The 25,261-nt window shown below is 43.8% G+C and overlaps 1 protein-coding gene across 5 annotated transcripts in view; it reads left to right on the top strand.

Moving 5' to 3' along the window:
- The window catches only part of SLC39A10 (solute carrier family 39 member 10), a 92,592-nt gene that overhangs the window by 52,202 nt on the left and 15,129 nt on the right, over positions 1-25,261 (top strand). For 2 of the 5 annotated variants that reach the window (XM_045575749.1, XM_036421411.2), the window contains exons 2-3: positions 19,984-21,017; positions 22,890-23,097. In XM_045575749.1, coding sequence (XP_045431705.1) covers positions 19,995-21,017; positions 22,890-23,097 — 1,231 coding nt within the window. In that variant the 5' untranslated portion in view covers positions 19,984-19,994. Of the gene's footprint in view, positions 1-9,194; positions 9,213-9,239; positions 9,350-18,978; positions 19,698-19,983; positions 21,018-22,889; positions 23,098-25,261 lie in introns of those variants that run through there. The other 3 variants (XM_036421409.2, XM_036421410.2, XM_036421412.2) reach the window with 3 other exon arrangements.

The following is a 25,261-nucleotide window of genomic DNA, read 5'->3' as shown; positions in this document are numbered from 1 at the left end:
CCTATCTCCAATCCCCCTTGTCAGGTAAACTAACACACCCAGAGGTTCCAGGGGTGAGAAGGGGAACCTCCTGGGGGTGAGGGGAGGAGGAGCATTATGCTGCCTCCCACACTTGCCATAGTACCCACTTCCCTTCCTGCTCGTGGTCATTCACTTGCCTGCTTCCATCCCCCTCTGCCTCTTCCTGCTGGAGACTCGTACGTGGTACCCAGGGGCCGGCTTACTTACTGCAAGCGCCTCATCTCTCACACACACCCACATGGCGTGCTTCCGTTTCCCCAAATGAGAAGCACATTTCCACTCACTTCGTGCCTCTCTGCTTGGGTGGCTGTGCCCCCTGCTCTGTCCCCAGCTCTCCCACTCACCCTGCATGTCAGACCTTGGACGTCACTTCCTTTTGCTGCCATAGCAACCCACCCCTGTCCCTGCCATAGCACTTGCCACCCTACACTGCAATTGCCTCTTTAATTACACCCCCGGCTGGATTGTGAGCTACACAAGGGTGAGAATCCTATTTTCTCCACCTTGCACATAAAAAGAACACAAACTTTTTTGCCTCAAGGTAATACATTAACATTGGCTTAAAAATTCAGGCAAACATTCCTTAATGTTTGCCTTGCAGAGGAAATAGATTCATATAAATCTAAGGAGCGAAATGAACCTTTAATCCCTAAATGGCTTGCACTTTAAATCTGCCGGGAGAGCTTTGCCTGCACCTGGCCCATTCTTCGTTGATTAGCACCTTAGTAACTCACATTTACAGGACTGGGATCAAAGTCATTGGCACACACCCGGTTCTGCCTAACTTTTAATACGACTTTCCTGGTAAAAATAAACACTTCAACAACTAGGTCCAATCGCCGGAAAGAGGGAAAAGCTTTCAACTAAACGTATAACCAGATTGACTAATTGTCATTCTAATGTGAGAGGCTGGAATACACATCTTCCTTGGAATTGATGCAACTTCGTGGAGCTGATAGACAAAGCCAGGGAGAACAGACGCTCACGTTACAAGTAACGTGAAATGTTTCTATTATATTCTCTGTTCCATTTAAAATGCCCATTGAACTGCGACCTTTGTGGACTGGGAAGCCACCAGTTTATGGCTCTGCTGTTTTGTGGGGTTTTCTTTAATTGGCATTTGCAGAGAGAGTAATGTCAATATCCTCGCAAGAACTGGAACCGGCACAGGGTCTTGATATAAGAGGTGAAGTAATGCAAGGGTTAAGTGCATCCATCCCCTCTACAGCCAGACTGTCTGGACTGTTGTCCTGGCTCTGTCACCACCTCAGTTTTTCCATCTGTGGAATGGACGTAAGAGTATCTACCTTGTAGGGCTTGTCCTAGGAATAAAATGGGCTAGAGCAGTGGTCGGCAAACTCATTAGTCAGCAGAGCCAAATATCAACAGCACAACGATTGAAATTTCTTTTGAGAGCCAAATTCTTTAAACTTAAACTGTATAGGAAGGTACATGGTTATTAACTTAATTAGGGTACTCCTGAGCTGGCCTTTGCTAAAAACTCAAGGGGCCAAAGAGCTGCATGTGGCTCGAGAGCTGCAGTTTGCCGACCACTGGGTCAGAGTATCTAAAGCATTTTAAATGGTGCCTGGCATATTTGAAACCCTACACCTTCCTGTGTGTTTGGGTGGGAAAAAAGACTGAAACGTAACCCATTTAGAGGAAGCAACTGTCCCTGTAATTGGAATGAAACTCGAGGGCAATGAAGTCACTGAGGCTGCGGATGAGGTCACCGCGGAGGAAGGGAGCCAGCGTAGCAGGTGGGTAACCACTGGGCATTGCCAGACCGTCCCTCAAAAAATACCAGGATGGCTGAGACCAGTTTGGCTCAGTGGATAGAGCGTCGGCCTGCGGACTGAACGGTCCCAGGTTCTATTCCGGTCAAGGGCATGTACCTTGGTTGCCGGCATATCCCCAGTGGGGGTTGTGCGAGAGACAGCTGATCAATGTTTCTAACTCTCTCTCTCTCCATTCCTCTCTGTAAAAAAATCAATAAAATATATATTTTTAAAAAATACCAAGACGTTTCTGAAACTCCTCTAAAGCTGTGTGCTAGTCAGAAGAGGCGGGGTATAGGATTCTGTAAAGCAAGTTCAGGATTTTAGTAAAAATCAAACAGTACTGAGACTTCTATTTAGAAACAGTACAAGAGAAATTCAGAAATCCTCCCTCACAGCTACTCTTCTTTTCACAGTGACTTCATTGCCTTGCCTAACATTTGGGGTTTTGCTCTATCGTTGCTGTCAACTTTTTAAAAAATAAAGATAAGCAATATTTGTGAAGATACACCAAGTGTGTCTTGATTTGAAAAGACGCATTTGATTGTTTTCATAGAAATGCCAGTTGTGGGCTGGGTCTCGTCAGTAATTATCTTGGCAGCCCTAGGCAAGCTTTGAAATTTGCTCTCATGGGATGACACTTTAAAATGAATTTTTAAAAAAGGAGTTCATTTAACCAGGTAAGCAAATGAGCCTGTTTTTATAAATAGTTATGTGGTAACTTAGTGCTAATTCACTTCCACGTTGGTACTATTCTTTAGAGTGTAACTGCCCACAAATTTGCATTACTCCTGTGGATATCTGTGTCCCTTTGTTTCGACTCCTTTGGACCGGAAGTTAAGGTTTGGAAAGTCGGTTTCTGCTGCACCCTCACCGGTTGGCACCAAGGCCCCAGGATTGGCACAGGTGGCTGCGCACCGAGCCTGCTGCCCTTCATTCGTTCCCTGTGAGAGGGCACGGCAGGCACGGCACCAACCGGGCAGTCCCTGCGGGTCTAGTCTCCCTCCTGTCCCTCTGCTCTGCTGTTAGCAAGCCAGACCCTCTCCCTCCTTAGAGCTTCCTCTTCGGAAAAGGCCTGGAAGCGGTACCCTCGCCGTGGTGTACATGAGTAAATAAGTAATAAAATGGTACTCACTCCCCTCAGGGCCCAACTGCCTTGGGTTTCGAGGCCCAGGAGTACAGTTCTAAACGTGGGGGTTTCCAGGGGGTGGTGAGCTCAATGCAGTAGGTTTGGGGTTCCTGGCACCAACGTAGAGGCAAATGTGTGGTCTGCCTGTTTTCCTGACTCTAGCTCTGAGTTTCCTGCTTCTTCTTCTTCTTCTGAGTGGGTCTGTTCTTTCTCCGTGGCTGGGCCTCATGTCTGGTTTTGAGAGGATTTGCCCTGAGGAATCAGAGGCCGCAAGCCTCTCCCTTGTCTTTCTGCCAGGAGGGCCGTCTGAGGGTGAAGGCCTTTTTTTTTTATATATATATATATTTTTATTGATTTCAGAGAGGAAGGGAGAGAGGAATAGAAACATCAATGATGAGAGAGAACCATTGATTGGCTGCCTCCTGCATGCCCTCCACTGGGGATTGAGCCCGCAACTTGGGCATATGCCCCGACCAGGAATCGAACCGGTGACCTCTTGGTGCCTGGGTCAATGCTCAACCGCTGAGCTACACCCAGCTGGGTGGTGAAGGCTTTTTGATTGTATCAGGATGGGCTGAGAGTAAGGGACTTGCCTAGTCTAATGTTAGCATCATCTAAGCAAATCACATAGAACAGTGGTCGGCAAACACAGTCAACAGAGCCAAATGTCAACAGGACAACGACCGAAATTTCTTTTGAGAGCCACATTTTTTAAACTTAAACTTTTTCTAACGCCATGTCTTCAACATAGCGCCCTGGCCAAGGTATTTTGTGGAAGAGCCACACTCAAAGGGCCAAAGAGCCGCATGTGGCTCTCGAGCCGCAGTTTGTCTACCACTGACATAGAAGTTAACTTTTCTACCAGGGTTGGGTGTTGCTTGAAGTCAGTTGCTTTGTTTCATTTCTCCAATCTATTTTTGTTTCTGCAGATAGCCTGAAACTCATTCTGTTGCTTAAATTGGGCATGGCCTCACTTGATAGGCATACCAGTCACGCTGGCCTCTCTCTCACAGACGAGGGCAGTGCACCTCTCCCTGCCCTTGCGCACACTCCGCAAAGCCGCGGCCCCGTGGAAGACCGTGGCCTTGTCAGTTCCTCAAGTTCCGTCTTCAGGAAGGACTCCTGTGAGCTGTCCTTCCGGACACAAGCTCAAGCTCTCAAGGCCTAGTCATCTTCATTTTAGGAAGGGCAAGTCTTTTTCTTTTTTCTTTTTACTTATTGATTTGACAGAGAGAGAAACACTGATTTGTTGTTCCACTTATTCATACGTTCGTTGGTTGATTCTTGTATGTGCCCTGACCGGGGATTGAACCGGCAACCAGCAACCGTAGCCTCCGGGGATGATGCTCTCACCAACTGAGCAACCTGGCCGGGACTTCTGAGGAGCGGGAGGGGCGTAAACGCTCAAGGGGTCAGAAAAGAAGGGCTCCACAGGCCCCTCTCCCCATCCTGACCGTGGGCGTGGCCTGTTGCAGGTCCCACAGCAAACTGGAATGGGATGTATTGTTCACATTTCCCTGGGTTCAGATCTAGAGCGAGTGCTTTATATTTCCAGGCTGAAAATACAATCTCTAAACGGGCACAGGTGGTTAATCCTGAGGCCTATGCTTAAAAGTTTTGTTTTTTAATTGGATACAAAACCCAATTAATTTGCCCTTAAAAAAATCCTTCTACAGAGAGGGAGGGAGAGGGATAGAAAGATAGAAACATAGATGAGAGAGAAACAACATCCATCCACGAGCTGCCTCCTGCATGAGCCCACCACCCGGGGATCGAACCATGACCTCTTGGCTCATGGATGGATGCTCAACCACTGGGCAACACCAGCTGGGCGAGGTCTGTTTTAGAACACATTTCCTAGCTCTCCTTTCCCCAATCTTTTCACACCTATTTCAGGTAATTACTCCCCACCACCTCAGGGCTATCTATTAACATAATTTAGTCTTCCTGTTACTCTTGCCTCTAATCATAACCTCGTCTGAACTAAACTTTTTTGGCCACGTGAAAATCAGTGTAAATCAAACATGAAGTTAAGGAGGCTTTTTTTTTTTTTTTTTTTTAAATCTTTGGTTATTACTAAGCTTGATTTATGGAAAGGATAATTGACTTTGAAAGATCTGATTTCTCAGAATCAGTCATGTTCTTCATAAATTTAATTAAAGGCTCTTAACTTTGCTGTGAATGATGACAATCTTCTCCTCTACTAGAGGGGAAAAAAAAAAACAAGTTATGACATGGACTTCCTTTAGTTTCATCCAAAGCAGTGTGGTTCTTGTGTGCTTTACTTATTGCAGCAGCTTCTTTTCTAATCCCGAGAGACAAAAAAAGGCCAGGGGATGTATTCCTTCCTGCCTCCGGGCACTTCAGATATGCCAAACAGCACTGCGGCCCACAGACGCCGCCGTGGGAATGTGCAGCACGCATGAAAGGTAACCCATTCCCACGGAACTCACTGCCCTCGCCCCTCTGGAGCTGCAGGGCACCCGCTACTGCCTTCAGAGTTCACACGGGCTTCCTGTTCGACCCCATCAGAAGTTCTCTGATTCTGACGTATTAAGAATTCCGTTAGCCCTGACATGTCTCGTATATAAAACGAGTAAAGATAAAACGTACAGTGCAGTGATATAGAGTCTAGTAATAATTAATGTCGGTTTTTAACATTCGTTTAAAATCTTGCTTGGCGTTGACTTGTATTGACATAACCTTCAAACACGTGGTATCTACAGAACGTGTGAAGTGCAATTAACAAGTTTTGCTTGAAAAAGTTTGTGTTTGGTTTGGTTTTTGTTGCAAAACTAGGGCTAAGAAGATGGCGGATGAAGAGCATATTCGGCACTGCATGCTTTACGAGTTCCAATTAGGAAGAAAAGCAAGTGAGGCTGCAAAAAACATCTGTAGTGCTCTTGGTCAAGATGCAGTTAGCGCCAGAAAATGCCAGCATTGGTTTGAGAAATTTCGCGAGGGAAATTTTTCGTTAGATGACAAGAGTGGTCAAGGCCGTGTGTCCAATTTTGATCAAGAAGCTCTTCAAGCTCTTTTGGTGCAAAATCCTCAAATTACCCAACAAGAGCTTGCGACAACTTTAAATTGTTCACAAAAAAACAATTTCCAATCAATTGCGTGCACTTGGCAAAGTCCAAAAGTTTGGAAAATGGGTTCCTCATGAGTTGACCAACAACAACCGTAATCAAAGAGTCACAATTTGCAGTTCGCTCCTCTCTCGTCAAAACCGTCTGCCGTTTTTAGAGCAAATTGTTACCTGGAGATGAACAATGGGTGCTGTATGTTAATTTGAAAAGGCGGCCTCAATGGTTGGACAAAAATGAGGCTCCGCAGCCCACGCCAAAACCTGACTTGCATGCGAAAAAAGTGATGTTGTGTGTTTGGTGGAATTTTAAAGGAATTCTTCATTATGAACTTTTACCATCTAACCAAACCATTACAAGTGCAGTGTATAGTGCCCAATTGGAAAGGTTAGCCCAAGCTTTAAGAGAAAAAGAACCCGCGCTGATTAATCGGAAGGGCGTAATTCTTCACCATGATAACGCACGACCGCATACTGCAAGAATCACTGCTGAAAAACTGCGCCAGTTGGAATGGGAAGTTCTCCCTCAACCTGCATGTTCTCCTGATATTGCCCCTTCCGATTACCATTTGTTTCGTTCTTTGCAAAACTTTCTTCTTGGAAAAAAATTTAATAATGAAGAATGCCTCAAAAATGCATTGACCGAATTTTTTGCATCAAAATCACAAGAATTTTACAACAGAGGGATTAAAATGCTTCCTGAGCGTTGGGCACAAGTAGTAGAAAACAACGGCAACTATATTGTTGATTAAATTTTGTTGTATTGTTTAAATAAATTCGATTTAAAAAAAGTATTAGAAAACGACATCAATTATTACTAGACCTAATCCTTCTGCTGCACTCTGCACAGTCCGACTCCTGCAGGTGATTGTTGCTGAGTGAGCCTTCCAGTCGTCGCCTGAAAGTTATTCCCACCGGGAAACGGAACTGCACTCGTGTGCAGCTCAGTCATTTATCCAGCCCGGTAATCCTGTTCTGGGCCCTTTCCTCATCCGCATGATTACCCGTGACCACAGACGAATGTTTGGGGGAGTGTATAAAGAGGGGTAAGGAGACATGGTCTGTTTTCAAATAGCTTACCCTGCTTTTATGCAGGGATAAGACTGAAAATATGTAACAACTGGGAAAGCGTAGGTGACAACCAATTAGAACTGAAGGTCTTTATAAGAGGGGGGCTCTCCAGGTTTCCATCCCAGCCTTTAGTTCCTGCAGTGTGTGTATGTGTGTGTGTGTGTGTGGGGGGGGTGTCTGGGGAACCCTGAGAGAAAGGGCGGGTACAGGGCCAGGAATCCTGGGGCAATTCCTGCTGCCGCTGATTAACCTGTAGGGAGTACTTCCATATTTGATCCGTCAGCTCCTCTGTGCCTGCACCAGCTGAACAGCAGCCTTGTGGATACAGAACTAAACATCCAGGTGGATGTCATAGAAGAGGAGGGATGTCAGTGCTTCATCTCATGGATATTCAGAAGACAGATATTGCATATATCGTGAAGGTGATAATAATGTGGTCAATACAATACTGATGCACCTTCAAATATCAGGGTCAACTGGAAGCATTTTATGCTTAGGGCCCAAAAGATGTATGGCATGGATAGAAATGCAGTATGTGTATTGTATTGGTTTTATGGAATCCTCAGACTTTTAGTTTTTTATTTTATGAAATCAGAGGACTCGAGCATACCTTTAGACCGGTTCCCTTAATTTACCCATGAGCCTGAGGGTCATGGTCACTGTCCCCCTGGGAGTGACTTGAAACCAGGACTCTGCACTCTCCCCTCCACACCTCAGGTCTTCTCCCCTGTCTAGGCGCAGCCGCGGGAACCCGCAGGAAGGAAGCTTTTCCAAACAAGGAGAAAAGCCACCTGAGAAGCTTGGTGGTATCCTGGCCGTCAGGAGGCACTGAGCACCTGGCAGATGCTCTTGGCAGAGAAACAAAACAAAACCGAACCACCTTCCTTCCTTTGGGAGGGCAGGCTTCCAGAGGAGCAAGAACCGGGGGCCATGCTGACGTGTTGGAACCCGGCTTCCCTCCCTCCCTGCTCTGTGATCGCAGGCAGGTTCCCCCTGCACTCCGTGCGCCTGGGTGTCCTGGGGTGGGATGGAACACCCACCTCGCTGTGCAGGATGAAATGGAAGTGTGTGGAAGCACCTGGGGAGCACCCGACACCCAGCGAAGCTTGCTGTTCCCGCGGGTGACGGGTCACAACCAGGCACCCCCAGAACTCTGCAGTGCCTGCTGGCCGCACACAGCCACAGGCAGGAGGCGGAGCACAGCCAGGCCTGGCCGTGGAGGGGCAGCCGGCGCCGGGGAGCGGGGCGCAGAGCAGCGGGGCGCAGGGGAGGCGCCGGGCCCCCTGGGGAGGCCGGATGCGCCTTGACTTGCTCAAGACCAGGGAGGAGGCCTCCGGGGCGGGCGGCCGGTCTGGTGGGAGCGCAGGAATGGGAGCAAGAACGAACACGATGCGGTCGGGGCCGGGGCACGGCTGGCCGGGTCGGAGTGCCTGCCCCGGCGGCGGGGGTGGAGGAAGAGGGGCTGAGGAGCCGGAGGCGGGGAGAGCCGGGGAGAGAGAGCCCTGGAGAGCTGTCCAAAGCCTCGGGATTTTCCAGTGCGTCACAGGCCCTCTGGACCACCTCTTGGGCTCCGAAGGCCCGTTTAGGAAACACGATGGGATTGGGGCTGGGGGAGGAGGGAGAGGCGGAGAGGGGAGAACTATGCAAAACACCCCCGCTCTTCGCTCTAAGTGGATATAAGCTTTTTGCCCCGAGACGGGAAGATTGCTTTAACTCACGTAGATAGACATCCTAATTCGTCCAAGCTGAAGCCTTTTGCGTAAAGCCTTTGCGCTCGGAGCGTTCATTACTCAACCCCCACCTCCACCCCCGCCCCTGCAACCGCCGTGCCCACCCGGCAGCCAAGGCTAGCGGCGCAGGGGGCTCCGCGCATGCGTCGTCGGGCAGCCCAGCTCCTCCGCGCCTTCCCTTCTCGGAACAAAACCAGCGCGGAGGCCCGCTGCGCCGTTGGCGTAAGCCCCGGCCCGGCGGAGCTCGCGAGCCGCGCGGTCGCCCTAAGCCGGCGGCGCTGCCGCCGTGCACGGCCAGCCGGCTGGTGCGCGGACGCCGGGAGCGCAGCGCAGCGCCCCGCAGGCGGGCGGGGTGCGGTTGCGGCTGCGCAGGGCCGGCGTGGGCTCCGTGCGCCGCTGGCGTAGCGGGGCGGCCGGCCCAGCGCGGGCCTCCGCGACGCAGCCGGCGCAGCGGGCGCTGTGAATACGCGCTTTGGTGCAGCCGGGCTTTTTGGTACCGAGCGGAGAGGAGATGCACACGGCACTCGAGGGTGAGGTAACTATAAAACCCCGATTTGTTTACGTTCCCTCCCCCAGAACCGGCCCCGAGCGCCGCGGAGCCTGCGAGCCCGCTGCGGCCAGGGCGGCCGGGCCCCCGGGGCCCCCGAGGCCGGGGCATCGCGGCGGCGGGACCTCGGGGGCCCGGCGCGGGGTCCCCGCGGCGGCGGCGGCGAGCTGGCGGGGCGCATGGGGCAGCGCGTGGGGGAGCCGCGGCCTCGGGGGCGCGCTGGGCGGCCCGGGGGCCAGGGCCTCGCGTGCGGGGGGGACCCGCGCCCCACAGAGCCGCCTCGGGGGCGGGGGCCACCGCGGGGCGGTTGGGGGGCTGTGCGCGGGGGGCGCGGGCGGGCGGCTCTGCAGGCGGATCTGGGGTGGGGGGGGCGATAAAGACAGAGGGTATCCTGCGCCCACGTCCTCCCTGTCCCCCCGTTTTCTGCGGGGTCCCCGGGGCGGGGGGGGGGGGGGACCGGGGTGCAGCCGGGGCCCCGCAGTTCCGGCCCCGGGAGGCTAACGGACGCGGCCTCTGCGCCCGCCCGCCCGGACCGCGGGAGGCCTCGTGGGCGCTTGTGCTTCCCCCGGAGCGACCGGCTGGCCGAGGCGGGCTGCCGGGGCATCACCCCGAGGCCTGCGGGGTCCCCGGAGCCGAGGACTCGGGGGACCTGGGGCGCGGGGAGGGGGGCCGCAGCCCGGCTTTGTTCCAGGAAGCGCGTTGGCCTGTGCGCTCTGGGCCCGGGCAGCGGGTGGGGGGCCTGGGCGAACCCCTCCCCGGATCCGGGAACCTGCTCGGCTCCCCCGGTCGCTCCCCGCACCCCCCTCCCCAGCCCCCCGAGTCCCCTGGCTGAGCTGGCGGCCCGCGGGGCGCAAGGCCGTGACGTGGGCGGCCTCCCCGGGCTCCTGGGGCTCACGTGGGTGCCGCCCGCATGGCCACCCCGGCGCCACGGGCAGGGCCGCTCCCTCCGGTGCCTGTTGAACGAATAAAGTGACATTAAAGCACATGGCTTTTTTTCAGAAGGGCAGATCTGCGGCTCTGCTGTCTTTCCTATCCAACCCGACGCCTCTCGCAGTGCGTCCCCTGGTTTCGTCTGGAGCTGCCTCCTTCGGGGTGCACCTGACCTGGGGGGTGACGGGTCTGCATCGCATTGCTGAGCCCCAGCGCTGGGACCCTCAGTCTCCGTGCCACCCACCCGAGGCCCAGATACAGGCTGGAAAGGCCGAGGGCTAGCCTGTGGTTAGTGCTGGAGAGACCACCGAAAGCCTGAAGTTAGGGCGGTTCTATAGTAGAGGACTTCCTGTTACACACATCTTTGATATTTTTACCCAAATCTTGAATATTCTTTGTCCCTTGGTCAAGACCCTGGGGGTCCAGACCGGACAGTCCAGGCCCCTGCCCGCACTGCCTGTCCAGGGAGGGAGGGAGGGAGGGAGGGAGAGAGAGAGAGAGAGAGAGAGAGAGAGAGAGAGAGAGAGAGAGAGAGAGAGAGAGAGATGGATACATTGTGTCAGTCACTGGGATACAGTGAGTGAAACAGTGACCTCCTGGAGGGACACTGTAAACTCCTGAGGCCTTTGAGGAATGAACCTCCGGATGGTGCTTTCAGATGCACAAAATGCTTAGGCTTCCCACAGAACCAGGGGTACTGAGGTAGAATTAGGACCTGCATGTGAGGAGGTCGTGTATATTTCAGGGAAGCGTGAACAGAAATGGCAGGTCTAATGGCTAATTTCACACTGGTAAGGACTGGAAATGGTCTTCAAAGGATTTGATTTCTAGCGGTAACCTTCGGGTACTGTGTGTGACTGATTAAAAGTAAAGTGGTGCGCTTCCCTCTCCAACTGAGCAAACCTGCATTCGGCGGTACCCAGACCCCTGGTCGGGAAGCCCTGTGCAGGAATGGCTTTGGAGCTCCTTTAAATGAGGTTGTGAGGGAAGCCCTTTCCTATGAGGTGGTGGCAGTCATTGGTTACATGTTAACCGGTACTGGTTCTTCCTGTTAACAGGTTATATTCTAACAGTTTAAAGACTAAATGCAGTTCACCTTTTTTGAGCACCTAATTTGAAGTATTTTAAGAGGCCTCAAGTTTAGTATGCAAGTTCTACTCTAGTAGGATTGTGGGGGGAGTTTAACTGATTGATGGAGAATACAGGCCATAAGTGGTACATACAAGGAAATTATTCAATGGGAATGATAATTTGCTTTTAAAGAGAATTTACCCTATTCTATTCCCTCCTTCCCTCAGCTTTGGAGTGAGACTTAAGGTTTCAAACCCTGACCCATTATTACCTAGTTTGGCTATCTTAATCTTTTTATATGTGAACTTGGAAGGACTAAAAAAATCCTACCTCATGGGTTTATACTGTGACCATTAAAAGACATAAGGAACCAAAGACTGCTCAACACACTGTATATATATGTATAGATGCATTTCAGTTCTTTATTGGTTGAAGGACTAGTTTCTCTCACCTCCCCTCCCCCACCCCATTGAGATTTAATGGTCTCTACTGGGCCTTTGCAGTGGTAGTTATCCTACGGTTCGGTTATCATTCTCTGACTCATATGCAATAACCTATTGGCCTCTCTTGGTAATTTCTATCTTAAAACTCCATAAACACATCCTCTGTACCCTACCAGACTAAAATCCTTGAGGGCACTTTCTCCACCTCCTGGTGCCACATGTTCACGACACATGACTCAGTGAATTCCAAGCTTGGTTGCTTCGATCTTTAATCAAGTTTAAAAAAAATGTTGGGTACACCACAAATTTAGCATCAGCCCAAAGAAGTATCGATACTTTGGGTAAAGATGCCAGCCCTTGTCTGTGTGGTGCTTACCGTGAGAATGGGAAATACCATGGGCTGGTGTTTCATATCGAAAGGACATGGCCACTAGTGCCTTTTGATCACCACAAGAGGAAAGACCGGACACAATAGAAAAAGGAAAGGCAGTGTAGGCAATCAAAACAGGAAGCTAGTCTTTTCCTTTATAACAGAAATTTTATAAAGACTTTTATAAAGTCTTTCATTAAATAGTAGCATTCTCATTAAAAACTTCAGCTTAATTAAAGTTAGAAAAGTGCCCCTTTGACCCAGCAGCTTGGTGCTGCCCCCTAGTGTTTTGTTCCCCGTGATGTTTTCTTGAGTTAAACTTCTTTCTTCACCTTTTCCTAAAACCTATTTAAATTACAATTAGACTCCTCAGTGTTCTATGTCCTGGTCTAGTTGGCATTTCTGCCAGCTGCTGATTAGGGTTTCTAATAAGGTAGACAAAGTCGTTTTGAATTGGTTAATTTTTATTACTTTTAGATCCAAATAGGGGTGAGTTTTGTGTGGAGATAAAACAGTATAATACCAGGTTTCCTTGCAAGACTCTGTAGGGAATTTTTCAAAGCAGGAAAAGGGGTATGTATATGTTAATGGTGTATCTATTAAATTAGCTTTGTATATGAATACCACAAATTTGATTTATTTAATCTGGGCTTCGTCTTGAAAAGTGTGATATATAATAAAAGTTTGCTTTCTGGCCCTGACCAGGTGGCTCAGTTGGCTGGAGCGTCATCCTGTGCAGCAAAGGATGGAGGGTTCACTTCCTGGTCAGAGCACTTCCCTAGGTTTCCGGTTCAATCCCCGGATGGGAGGCAACCAGTCAGTACTTGTCTTTCACATTGATGTTTCTCTTTCTCAGGGAAAACGTGTTCTTGATGAGGATAAGAATTGCTTTCTGGGGTCAGTGTAGTTTCATGTAACTTTTTGTTGCCTCAACTGTACTGAAAATAAAATTGAATGTGCTAAAATTGCATGGATGGTGAGCTTTTGTTTTTTAAGTTCTATTTTATTTTGAGCTGTGACTGTGACAGAATGAGCTCTGAAAAATACTCTCTTGGACCTTTAATAATCACAAGATTTCCTGTAAACTAACCTTTCAAATTATGCTAGTTATCAGTATTCCAAACTATCCTTTTCTTTATTTTCTATTTGTAAGTTCTGTGATTGGACCATTCAATGACTTAGATTTTTCTAAAATGAGCAAATATAATCTCAAAAATTTATCATAGAGTAATCAAAAATGTGTTCAGTGGGTATAAAGGCAATTTATAACTCAAATTGTAAAGATTTACATAACAATAGCACTCAGATTATTTCCAGCTGCATAAGAGACCACAGTTACTGTTCTGACATTAAAACAACACAATTTATTATTTTATATATATCAAAGCACAATTTGTTGTTATATAGTGTTGGTGGTATTTATAGATGTAAGTATAAGAATAAAATCTAAAATCTTTATGTTTAAACTGTATTACTGAGATGATTTTATAATTACCTAATTTTGTAATTACTCATTATAGTTTAGATATCTTACTGCTGAAAAGAGAAGGAGGCATCAGATGGTACTTGTCCTTCCGTTAACGCTTCTAATAGCCATGTTTACCCTTAATATGCATTCTGCTTTTGGGGACCATCCATTCCATTCAGAAAAGAGATTTTTGGAGATTATAAAAGTAAATCAGAATGTTGCAGGAAAGTACCTTTATCCTACTAAGATTATGTACTTTTATAGGACCGGAGTATTGTTGTTAGAAGAATTACTATGAATTGTGTATGGTTATTTTCCCGCACATAATTTCCAACAAGTAATTAGACTTGTCAGCCAATGATCACTTTAGTTCTCAGACTTATTTTCATTCATATAGGAAGTAGGAAATCTAAATAGCCTTTAGCTGGAGTAACAAGACAACAAAGATCTACATCCCACTGTTCTTTTAATATCTGAATTTTAAAAAATCACATTTCAGATGTGCCCTCACTCTTGTAAACTTTCTTCTGAATTCACGTTATATCTTCTGTGAATTTGTAAATTTTCAGATAGTGGTTTTTCCCTACAGTTGTCCACAGAATTGGTAATTTAAAAAAATGTGTAGGGAAGGCCAGGGGTCAGCAAGCTATGTCCCCTAGACCAAGTCAGCCTGCGCCTGTGACTTCAATATTGCACACAGCCTTCTTTGTGCGCGTGCTGTGTGGCTGCTTTGCGCCCTAATGGCAGGATGGAGTAGTTGCCTTGAACACTGTGCTGCCCGCAAAAATTAAAATGTGAACTATCTGGTCCTTTTAAGCCTGCCGACCCCTGGATCCAGTTGTTAGTGCTCTATCATTATTTGACATATTGCTATTACTTTCAATAATTATATCTTCCTAGAACCTATAAATTACTTCAATAGAGATACATTCAGTTAAATAGCAATGCATAGCATGAGTGTGCGTTTTCCTGTCTTCACCTAGGCAGTGGAGAAGCCTCTCATATCTCCAGGTGCCTGCTCCCTCAGTAGGAAGTATAGCACCTTTATCAGTGCTTGGCATTGGAATGTGAAGCCCTTGGCCTTCAACTCTGAGTTACCACCTACTTGTGTAGCAGCTCTCACAGTTTGCTAATTAAAAACAATAATTTCATCTTCCTTGTACCTCCTTCAGAGCAGAATATATTTCATAATTTTATGTCTTCTTCCTGCCTGTCCCCTTTCCCTTCCCCTTTCCTCCTAGTCTCTACCCATTCCCCTTATAGGTCAATGGCTGGTGTGGCTCAGTGGTTGAACATCAACTTATGAACCAGGTGGTCAGTTTTTGATTCCCTGTCAGGGCACATGCCCTGGTTGAAGGCTGGATCCCCAGTAGGAGGCATGCAGGAGGCAGCTGACCAGTGATTCTCTATCATCGATGTTTCTATCTCTCCCTCTCCCTCTCCCTCTCTGAAATCAATAAAAATATTTTTTTTAAAAGAACACAAAACAATTCATGATCACATGTTTACAGGTCTGTGAACAAATGTTTTAGAATAATCTTAATGCAATTCTATAGATGAATCATTCTGTTTCTGTGAAGAAATATACTTCACACTGTTTACCTTCTTGATAAAGGGGACTGTGGCAAGATTGATTTACCTACCTTATCAAGATAAAGAGAATAATATATGACTTGTTATTATGAACCAATGAAAAAAGTAAAACAATGTAAAATTAGAAAAACATTAGATTGTAATATAGTATCATATAATTATACATGAGATTACATATGTACCAATGAAGAATAATTAGATACTATATATTATGTATAATATATATATTATAAAGCAACAAGATCATGTTTTTTGTCCTATTGATCTTTTTTAGTGTAGAAATTTAACTGCATAATTTTTTAATGTTCAGAACATACTTTTAAAAAAAATTAAACTTACTGGGGTGACATTGGTTAATAAAATTATATAGTATGTCTCAGGTATAGAATTCTCTGATACATCAACTATATATAGGATTGCATGCCCACCACTCAAGTCAAATCTTCCGTAACCATGTGTTTGACCCTTACCCTTTGTTACCCCTCCATCTCCTTCCCTCTGGTAACCTCCACACTGTTGTCTATGTCTAAGTTTTTGTTTGTTTTTGATATTTATTTGTTACTTTTTGTTTTATATCTCACTGAGTGAAACCACATGGTCCTCAACTTTTTCTGACATATTTCGCTTAGCAGGATATTCCATCAAGATCCATCCATGTTGTTGCAATGGCAGTATTTCATTTTTTTCTAATGGCTGAGTAGCATTCCATTGTATACATGTACCACATCTTTATCCAGTCACCTGTCAAAGGACACTTCAGTGGTTTCCATGTCCTGGCCACTGTGAATAATGCTGCAATGAACTTAGGGGAGCATATGTCTTTGCAAATGAATGCTTTCAAATTTTTTGAGTAAATACCCAGAAGAGGAATGCTGGGTCATATGGTAATTTTATTAAATTTTTGAGGAGCCTCCATACTGTTTTCCATAGTGGCTGTGCCAATTAACATCCCAGAAACAGTAAGTGAAGTAGAACATACTTTTTAAGATTTTATTTTAATTAGGATATTAGCTTTTACAAGTAAAGTGAATAATTTTATGTATACAACCAGTATAAATAAATAATCATTCTCAAGAAAATAATCATAACCAATTTTTTAAAAAGCTGAAGAAGGAAACCAGAAAGGTATGTTAAAATCAAATCACCAAAAGAGATTTTAAGAAAAATGTCCTTTAAATTCACTGTAAATATATAGTATGTAATACAACTTATAGTTTATAAGAAATATTAGAGCTTTTACTAGAAAGATTTTTGCTTAAACACAAGAACTTGAAGGTTTTGTTGAGGCTAACATACTAACTTTCTTAAACAAGTAAGAGTATATGGTTAGTTCAGTGATGTTTCTATTTTCCCTAAAAAAGGAATGGATATTAGGGGCCCCAGATCTTTGGGGGTCATTTTCATTTTCATTTTAGTTTTTTAAAAGAAGGAAATAGGGGGCAAAAAGGAAATATGTATTAGATATGGAGAGAAGAAACTTCTTAAGTTTAGAAATCAGAAGAAATTATAACAGTTCAATAATGCATTTCCAGGAAAACATTCATGAAAGGGTAAACCATTGTAATCAAAATTAAAAGTTTCTGGGCAGAACTGAGTGTGTTTTTTGCAAAAAAATGTGACCATTTATTATTATGTAGTATCACATATATGTTGATAAAAGCAATGATACACCAGGAATATTTAAAAAATATAAATGAAAATAAGGCAATGTATTACTCCAAAATCAATGCCAAGTATTAATGAGAATGCTATGATCATACTGCTGGTAGCAGTATAACAAAACTTAATTTCTCTAGAAACCAATTTGAAAGTATATCATAAGACATTTAAACTTAAAATTTTTGTAGTCTTTCTCTACGTTTTAGAGTTATCCAAACAAGTAACCAGCTGGAATTAAAATTATTGATTAAAGCACTACAAATGCTTGTGAAAAAACCTTGAAACTACAATTTATTTTTTCTACATACGACATAATGTGATTTTGTTTAACAGACTTTTTTAAGATTTATAATTGCTGGCCTTTATTTTTAGGTGTTTTTAATTTTTTTTTTTTATCGAAGTTGAACATGAATATAGTTTAAAGAATTAAGTAGTTATGTGAAATTTTCAGGGAGAAGAAAAAACATCAGTCCCCTTCTTTTTTTATATTCTTCTGCCTAGAGAAGCAAAGACTCCTTTAGGTGGGGATTTGCTATTTACTGCCATGTCTCCAGCATGTTCACTCCTACCTGTTCATTTTAAGTTTTAGCCGTTATCTGATTAATGAAGGAGGAGGATTTAGCATTCTTTCCATTGCTCCACATACTATTTCCTGTACTCCAGTTTTTCAGTATGATTATATTGTGATTTTGTTTCAAAACAGTCTTTAGTGTTACATTATGAGTGTTATTTACAACTGAGCCATTGTAGTAAATTGTTTCTTTTTGTACACTGCTTTGTTTTTCTGGCATTCATAATATTCTTACAATGTTTTCCTTTTTATGTTTCTGTGTATCACAAAATGTAACCCAGGTCTGAGTATCAGAATGTAGCTTTGTAAGAACCCTCTATGTTTGTAGAAGAATTTATGTAATTTTCATATACAAGGTGGGACAAAAGTAGGTTTACAGTTGTGAGTACGCAACAAAACAGAGTTTATTGTATTATTTACTAACTGTTGTATTATTTTCCTTGTGAACAACAAGAGAAAAGTATCACGTGACCTCACTCATATGTAGACTCTAATGAACAAAATAGATCCAGAGACAGAAGCATGGAACAGACTGCGGAGTCAGAGGGGAGGGGCGGAGAAATTAACCAAAGAACTTACATGCATAACCCACGACGCAGACCGCGGTGCTGTGAAGGCCCGGGAGGGATGGGGTGTGGGTGGACGTGGCCACTGGGGTATATCAGCAGACCTCTGTAAGACTGAACAATAAAGATCAATTTAAAAAGTAAAAGGATTTGATGGTTTTAATGATTAGTTATAGGGATAGCTAAAGGTAATCAGACAGAGCTTCCCTGGCGAGGGTCCGGTGGGGAGGAATAGTCTGTGCTGTCAGCCATCAAAATACGTTCATGTTATAAAAGATTGCCCCGGACAGGGATTTTTTCTTCTGTTGATCTCACCTGACTGCTTATGAAGGGCAGGCTGGGTGAAGTCAGAGACATGAAACAGCGACCAGCTGCTGAGGGGGAACACATACCAGGGAGCGTGAAGGCGGAGGCTTTGCTGGGGGCGGGATTAGAATGACTGGTGGTGAGTTAGCAGGGAGCATGCTCTGCTCTGCCAGTCGCAGGTAAATGCTTCAGAGTTGGATATGGTTGTGCAAGGATGGAATGACTAAAGCTACAGCTAGCTTTGTTTTTAAGATTTATTTTTTAAATGTATATTATTATTATTATTTCTTTTTTCTTTTTTTTTTTTGTGAGGGAGAGAAAGGGAGAGGGGGAGAAAGAGAACAATCGATGAGAAACATCCATCATCATCTGCCTCCTGCACGCCCCCGTTGAGAATTGATTCTACAGCCCGGGCATGTGCCCTGATGGAATCGAACCTCTAGTCACATGGGTTGGTGCTCAATCATGAGTCACACCAGCTGGGCCGAGCCTGAATTTTTAATGTAATTGCAGTTAGTTTAAATTTACAAAGCCACATGTGGCTAGTGGTTGCCATATTGGACAGCACATTCTGGGTATTTTATTTCACATTTTTGTTTTAGATTTGGATTTAAAATCCACCTGTAATTGGTTTTCAGTAGGTGGAGAGGGATTGTATTTTTTTCTTGTATGTAGAAACCTAGTGACAGTCACCAAGGAAAAGAGCACCCTTTTCTAGTTTTGCTCTCAGTTTTGTGTATCCGGTATGTTCACTCCCACGCCACACACCACACCGCCTTCAGAAAGTGGTTGAGTGCATCTTCTCCCTACTTCTTCCAAAGCATCTTGGCCCTTCTCGGCCCGTTCCTTTTCCAGCTAAGTATTAAAAATATCTCAGATTCTCACAAATTACTTTGGAGATTTTAATTGGGATTACATTGGATCTGTATCCCAGCCCATCGTAAGCATGGTATAGTAATCAATTATTTATGTCTTGCATTTCTCTCAGTAATAATCTGTGATCATATTTTATGTAAAGATCTTATACATCTTTTGTCATTTATACTAGCTATTTGCTATTGTAGTAAATAAATCTGTTTTCTAATTTTCTAATTATTGCTAGTATGTTGAAATACAAATGATTTTATGTTATTCTTATATCCAGCAACTTAACTAAATCAATTTATTAATTCTTAGAGGTTATTTTGGATTTTCTATATACCTCATCCTATCGTATGTAAATAATGACAGTTTCATTTCTTTATAACTCACACATTTTATTATTTTATTTCATCTTGCCTTATTCAATTACCAGAGGGACTCGGAGCAGAATCAGCACACTATTTTGTAAAGGACCAGATGAGAAGGAAGCCAATTTCTGTATAAATGTATAGACTGTAAAGTGCTGTGCTGACAGGAAGTCAGAGTAGATGATGGTAGAAGTCTGGCAGATGAGTCTTTATCAGTTTGTAGTAATTCAAAGGCTGTACGCTATTTTGATAAAAGGGGCCATTTTTACAGGGAACAGAAGAAGAAAGACGAATTCAGAGCCACGGAAAAACGGGTAAAACATTTGCCAAGCAGATTGGCACTGCTGGAGAGTGTATGGTTATTTTGAGTGTGACTAAGTGCAAACTAATGCTTGCCTCTCTTTAAATCCCCTCAGGAAAACTAGAAATGAAGGTACATATGCACACAAAGTTCTGCCTCATTTGTTTGCTGACATTTATTTTTCATCACTGCAACCACTGCCATGAGCCACACGACCACGGGCCCGAAGAGCACCACAGACACCACCATGGACTGGCAGAATCGGAGCCGGGCAAGTTTTCAGAGCTGGATGCTGCCAAAAACGAAAAAAATTATTACATTGAAAAACTTTTCGACCGTTATGGTGAAAATGGAAGGTTATCCTTTTTTGGTCTGGAGAAACTTTTAACAAACTTGGGCCTCGGAGAAATAAAAGTAGTTGAGATTAATCATGAGGATCTTGGCCACGATCATGTTTCTCACTTAGATATTTTGGCAGTTCAAGAGGGGAAGCATTTTCACTCACACAACCACCAGCATGCCCATAAGCATCTAAACTCGGAAAACCAAACTGTGACCGGCGTGTCCGCAAAGAGGTACCATAAGTGTGACCCCGAGAAGGAGGCAGTTGAAGTGTCTGTCAAGTCTGATGATAAACACGTGCGCGACCGCAATCACCGGCTATGCCATCACCACTGTTTGCGGCATCACCTTGATCATAACACCACCCGCCATCTCGCTAATGATTCCATCCCTCACGGTGAGCGTGGGGAGACTAGCCAGGAGCCTTCCGCAGAGACCAATAAGACCCAGGAACATTCTGAAAGTAAGCCCCCGAGGGGAAAGCGGAAGAGGAAAGGGAAGAACGATGAGAATTCAGAGGTCATTACGCCAGGCTTTCCCCCGAACCATGATCAGGGCGGACAGTATGAGCACAATCGGGTCCATAAACCTGATCGTGTACATGGTGTACACAGCCCAGGCCATTCTCATGGACATGCTCCAGAACATGATGGTCACGATCCTGGTCATGGACACCAAGACCCTAATCCTGATAATGAAGGTGAACTTCGGCACACGAGAAAGCGGGAAGCGCCGCATGTTAAAAAAAGTGCAATCTACTCAGCTGCTAGTCACAAGGATCATAATGAAGATGACCGTCAGCATGAGGTGAGTGGAAAAAGACGGTTGCTCCATAGTCCTTAGACAATTGTGGAGCATTTTAGGTAAAAAGAGAAGTAACGGTGGAATAGTTAATCACATTAAAACATTTCTAGATAATGTAAAATAAACACGTTAAGGAAGTTAGGTTAAAGTTTTTATCCACATTTTTACTTACATTGTTTGTTCTCAGATTTGGGTTCTTAAAACCTAAATGTTTGAAGGTTGCTAGAAAATATAACCTTATATTCATTATTTTACTACCTTGCTTATGACTTTTAACTCCCCAAGTTAGTTTCATGTTGTTGTTAGCTGGTTTCCAGATATTTGAAAATTGAAGCCTTTTTGTTCAATCTTTCCTGTTGGGAAGTGACTAGACAGGTTCTTTTTTATGACTGATAACTTACTGAGTTAATCACGGAATGGGTCCTAGTCATAGATATAACTCCAAATCGGGTATTTGCGCATATCGTAGGTTTCTTTTCTCAGTGTCACTATGATAGGGCCTACTTGCTCATGCTATAGTCTTCTCATGCCTTTGACAGATTTAGGGTGAGTGCAAAATATACAATAATAGGAAACTCCAATACTCATGAGGTATTTGTGTTTCTCTTCTAAATTTTCATGATTTTTTGGAATAATTTTACATCAATTGATTCCTTCTTAGTTTTTTAAAACTATACTAGTCTTAAAAACATTTATTTTTTTTGTTTTATGAAAGGTATATTAACACCTTTGTTTATTCTAATTTTATCACTCATGTTTAGAAAAAATTGACTTATGGTTCATACGTATAAAAAGCAGCACCATCTTCTAATATAGAATATGATGGATTAAGACTTCATCCTTTGTTGTTTATGTCTTTACAATTTAAGTATGTTTTGCATCTAAGTAAACAGCTTTGTGTTTCTTCCCTAGAGAAGTCACAAGATAATTTGTTTGAAGCAGTTATAAACACTGGTTATATTAGTTTACTTTAAAAGATTTATATTCATCTATTACTGTGGATGATAGCCTTGAATCTTTTGTTGTTAATAACTGGACATTATTATTAATATTTACTTTTTGTGACAAACTTGTAGGGTTGGCATCATCAGACCTGATGCGTATTTTGAATTTTTTTTAGGATTTATGGGAACATTGTATGTATTGGGTAGTTAAAACCTGGGAAGAATCAGTTTTTGGTTTGTATGTGTGTTCTGGGTTTGGTTTTTGTACCTAGGTAAAATCATAGACTGAGGTAGCAAGTCAATAAACAGGTATGCTTGCTAAGCGGATGTGTGTGAAAACGAGGCAGTGCCATCTTTTTTGCCTTAATTTTAGAAACTTGTTTTCTGTATGATGGGTCAGACTTGCTCGCCGTTTCCTGCTTTGTTTGGGTTGGCACTGAAAGCACTAGTGGAGGAAGCTGCCTTGTTCTCACCTTCCAGCTTCAGCCTTAGGCTAGAGTCCCCTTCGCAGTGAAAAGCCTGTCTTATACTAGAACGCAAAGTAATTAAAGTAATTTAAGTTTATTTAATACTGTTTACAAGTAAGAATCTTGAGTAACTAATAAATACACTTTGGCTAGAGAAGTGATTGCCCCCCACCCCCATAAGAATCTTGTGATGACAGTTGCGAATCTCTCTGATCAATGGCAATAGATCATTATCTTTCATGTGTTAGAATGGAAGAACCTTTAAAACCCATAAAGTCGTGGGTAATAAGTTGAATGCATCCCTATCATAAACTCCTATCCAAAAGCTTTATTTCTAATATATAATATATATTGTATTACAAATTATTTTCAAATAATAATTAGAATATTTCCTTTATACAGTAAATTGTTTCTGCATGAGCTTTTAAAATACTCTTTGATTTGTTTTACCCCTTCCCTTACAGTGCTTGAACGTCACTCAGTTGTTAAAATACTATGGCCACGGTGCCAACGCTCCCATCTCCGCCGATCTGTTCACCTACCTTTGCCCTGCGCTGTTATATCAGATTGACAGCAGACTCTGTATCGAACACTTTGACAAACTTGTAGTTGAAGATTTAAGTAAGGATAAAAATACGGTTCCCGAAGATAAAGCAAATGTCGGGGCCTCGGGTAAGAAAGATTTCTTTTTCTCCTCACGATGGTTTCCATTCTAATTTTTTATGTATTATAGTTGAATTAGAAAGTACTTCTGAATTACTGCCCTCCTTGGGTGTTTTTCCGCATGTTTTAATATGTGTGTTTAAAAAAGACCTGGGTAAGACAGGAGCATGGCGGTGTAGTGTGGCATTGCAGAGGAAGGATTTTGCTAAGGAACTACAATAGATGAAAAAGGATACACAGGTTTGTGATAAATGGATCTTTCTTAATGGGCAAGTGTAAATAACGGGCCCCTAGTTAAAATTATTGCTAAACATTTAGCAGGGGTTGAGGGCTCTGGTGAAATGCTAAGATGATTGTTTTTAAGGAGGCACAGAGGAAAGAAAGCCAGCGGGACCTAGAGGGTGTTATGCTAAGTGAAAAAAGCCACTCGGAGGAAGACAAGTACCACGTGACTTCACGCACAGTGATTACCAGAAGGAAAGGGGATGAGGGTGGACAGAGAGAGTAAGGGGCGGGGATAACATTTGGTGATAGAAGGAGACTAGACCTTGGGTGGTGAACACACAATACAATATACAGATGATGTATTATATACTTGAAACCTATATAATTTTATTAACCAATGTCACCCCAATATTCAATAAACTATATTTTAAAAGATAAACAGAAGCCTGTAATTGTAACCATTATGTTCTTAACTGCTTCCTGCTAAAAGGATTCTGAAGTATGCTTTGCTAGAATATGACCGGGAGATAGAGTTACATTTAGTTATACTTTAGAGTGTTTTCACAGGTCATGCAGCCAGACAGGAAAGTGGTCTAGAGGTAAACACTGGTGTAGGTATGTGTTGCTGTAAGTACAGATTAGTAAGAAAAAACACAAGAATGGTCTTCTGGGTAGACAGGCTGGGTCCAGACTGGTACGCTTAGTGAAGGGAGACAAAGTGAGTCCATTCCCAGGTTTGAATGCTGCGTTTTGGGTGGGTAAATAGGCCCCTCTCTGGCTTCTGTTTCCTGATCCTGTGGAGGAGTAAATACCTCAAGAGGCTCCGTCCTTCAGGCCTTATGCATTGTCACTGTGACAGGAGAGAAGGGGAAGCTGGACCTGAGGTACTGATTTAACTCAAGTCATTTGTTCTGTACAGGTGAGACGGAGACTGACTGACGAGATTGTCACATCGAGATTTAAAATTAATAGCCTTGTTTTATTTTTAAGGTTTTGAAAAATTCTAATTTTGGCTTCCACACTCACTGTAGATTATGACTTAGAGTTTTCCATGCTGTAATATTGGAATAATCTACATATTATAGTAAGCTGCTTGACTAGTAATATTGAAAATTACAGTTAATCAATCTAAAAGCCTTAGAGGAAATTGTACTTGCTTTGAAGACAAATACATTACTAAATAGTGAATATTGATCAGTTGTTCGCAGGTGGTTATTAGCATTGTGAGAAATGAAGATTGAATTAATTATGTGCTAACAGACATTGAGAATTGTAGAGAGAAAGCCCTGCTAGAAATTATTTTTAATGACTGCTGTACCATTAAGAAAGGTTAACTTGTTCTATATAAGTCTCCCGTAGAGGCACAGCTACTACCTCATTAACTGTTCAAAGATTTCTGTAAACCCAATATACTCTATACCGTGTACTGTAGAAATCGTTTGTTTCACCAGATTGGCCCATTTAGTCATAGAGTTGACCCTGGCTTAATTGCCATGGGGGTGTGAATAGGTTGATAAGCATTTTCTGCCAATTAAAATGCTGAAACAGTGTAGAAAACGGCTATCGTGCGCATGCTTTGAAGCAAGTTAATTAGAAAGTTTCCACAGATGAACGCTTCTTTTTAAAAGAACTCATTTTCTCTCTAGATAATGAGAAGGGGAATTGGTGAATAACTAAGCTCGAAGACCTTTATCGTTTTAAGCGACCTAATTTGCAGAATAAGTGAAGTTTCTTTCAGACATTTAGCATGTGTTTTTTTATTGCAGTTGGTGTTTTGGGTGCAAATAAAGGAAACGTTTGGTAGTTGTATTGAATGGTTTATACATTCTGGCATACATTTGATAAAAGATGCTTCTTTAATATGTTTTTTAAAAATTGATTTGGAGAGAGAGACATCGATGTGAGAGTGAAACATCGGTTGGCTGCCTCCTACAGGGGATCAAACCAC

The sequence above is a fragment of the Pipistrellus kuhlii genome, unplaced genomic scaffold, assembly GCF_014108245.1.
Source record: "Pipistrellus kuhlii isolate mPipKuh1 unplaced genomic scaffold, mPipKuh1.p scaffold_m20_p_7, whole genome shotgun sequence".
Classification (NCBI taxonomy): domain Eukaryota; kingdom Metazoa; phylum Chordata; class Mammalia; order Chiroptera; family Vespertilionidae; genus Pipistrellus; species Pipistrellus kuhlii.
The sequence above is the reverse complement of the archived record's forward strand: the minus strand, read 5'-3'. Positions and strand labels throughout refer to the sequence as shown.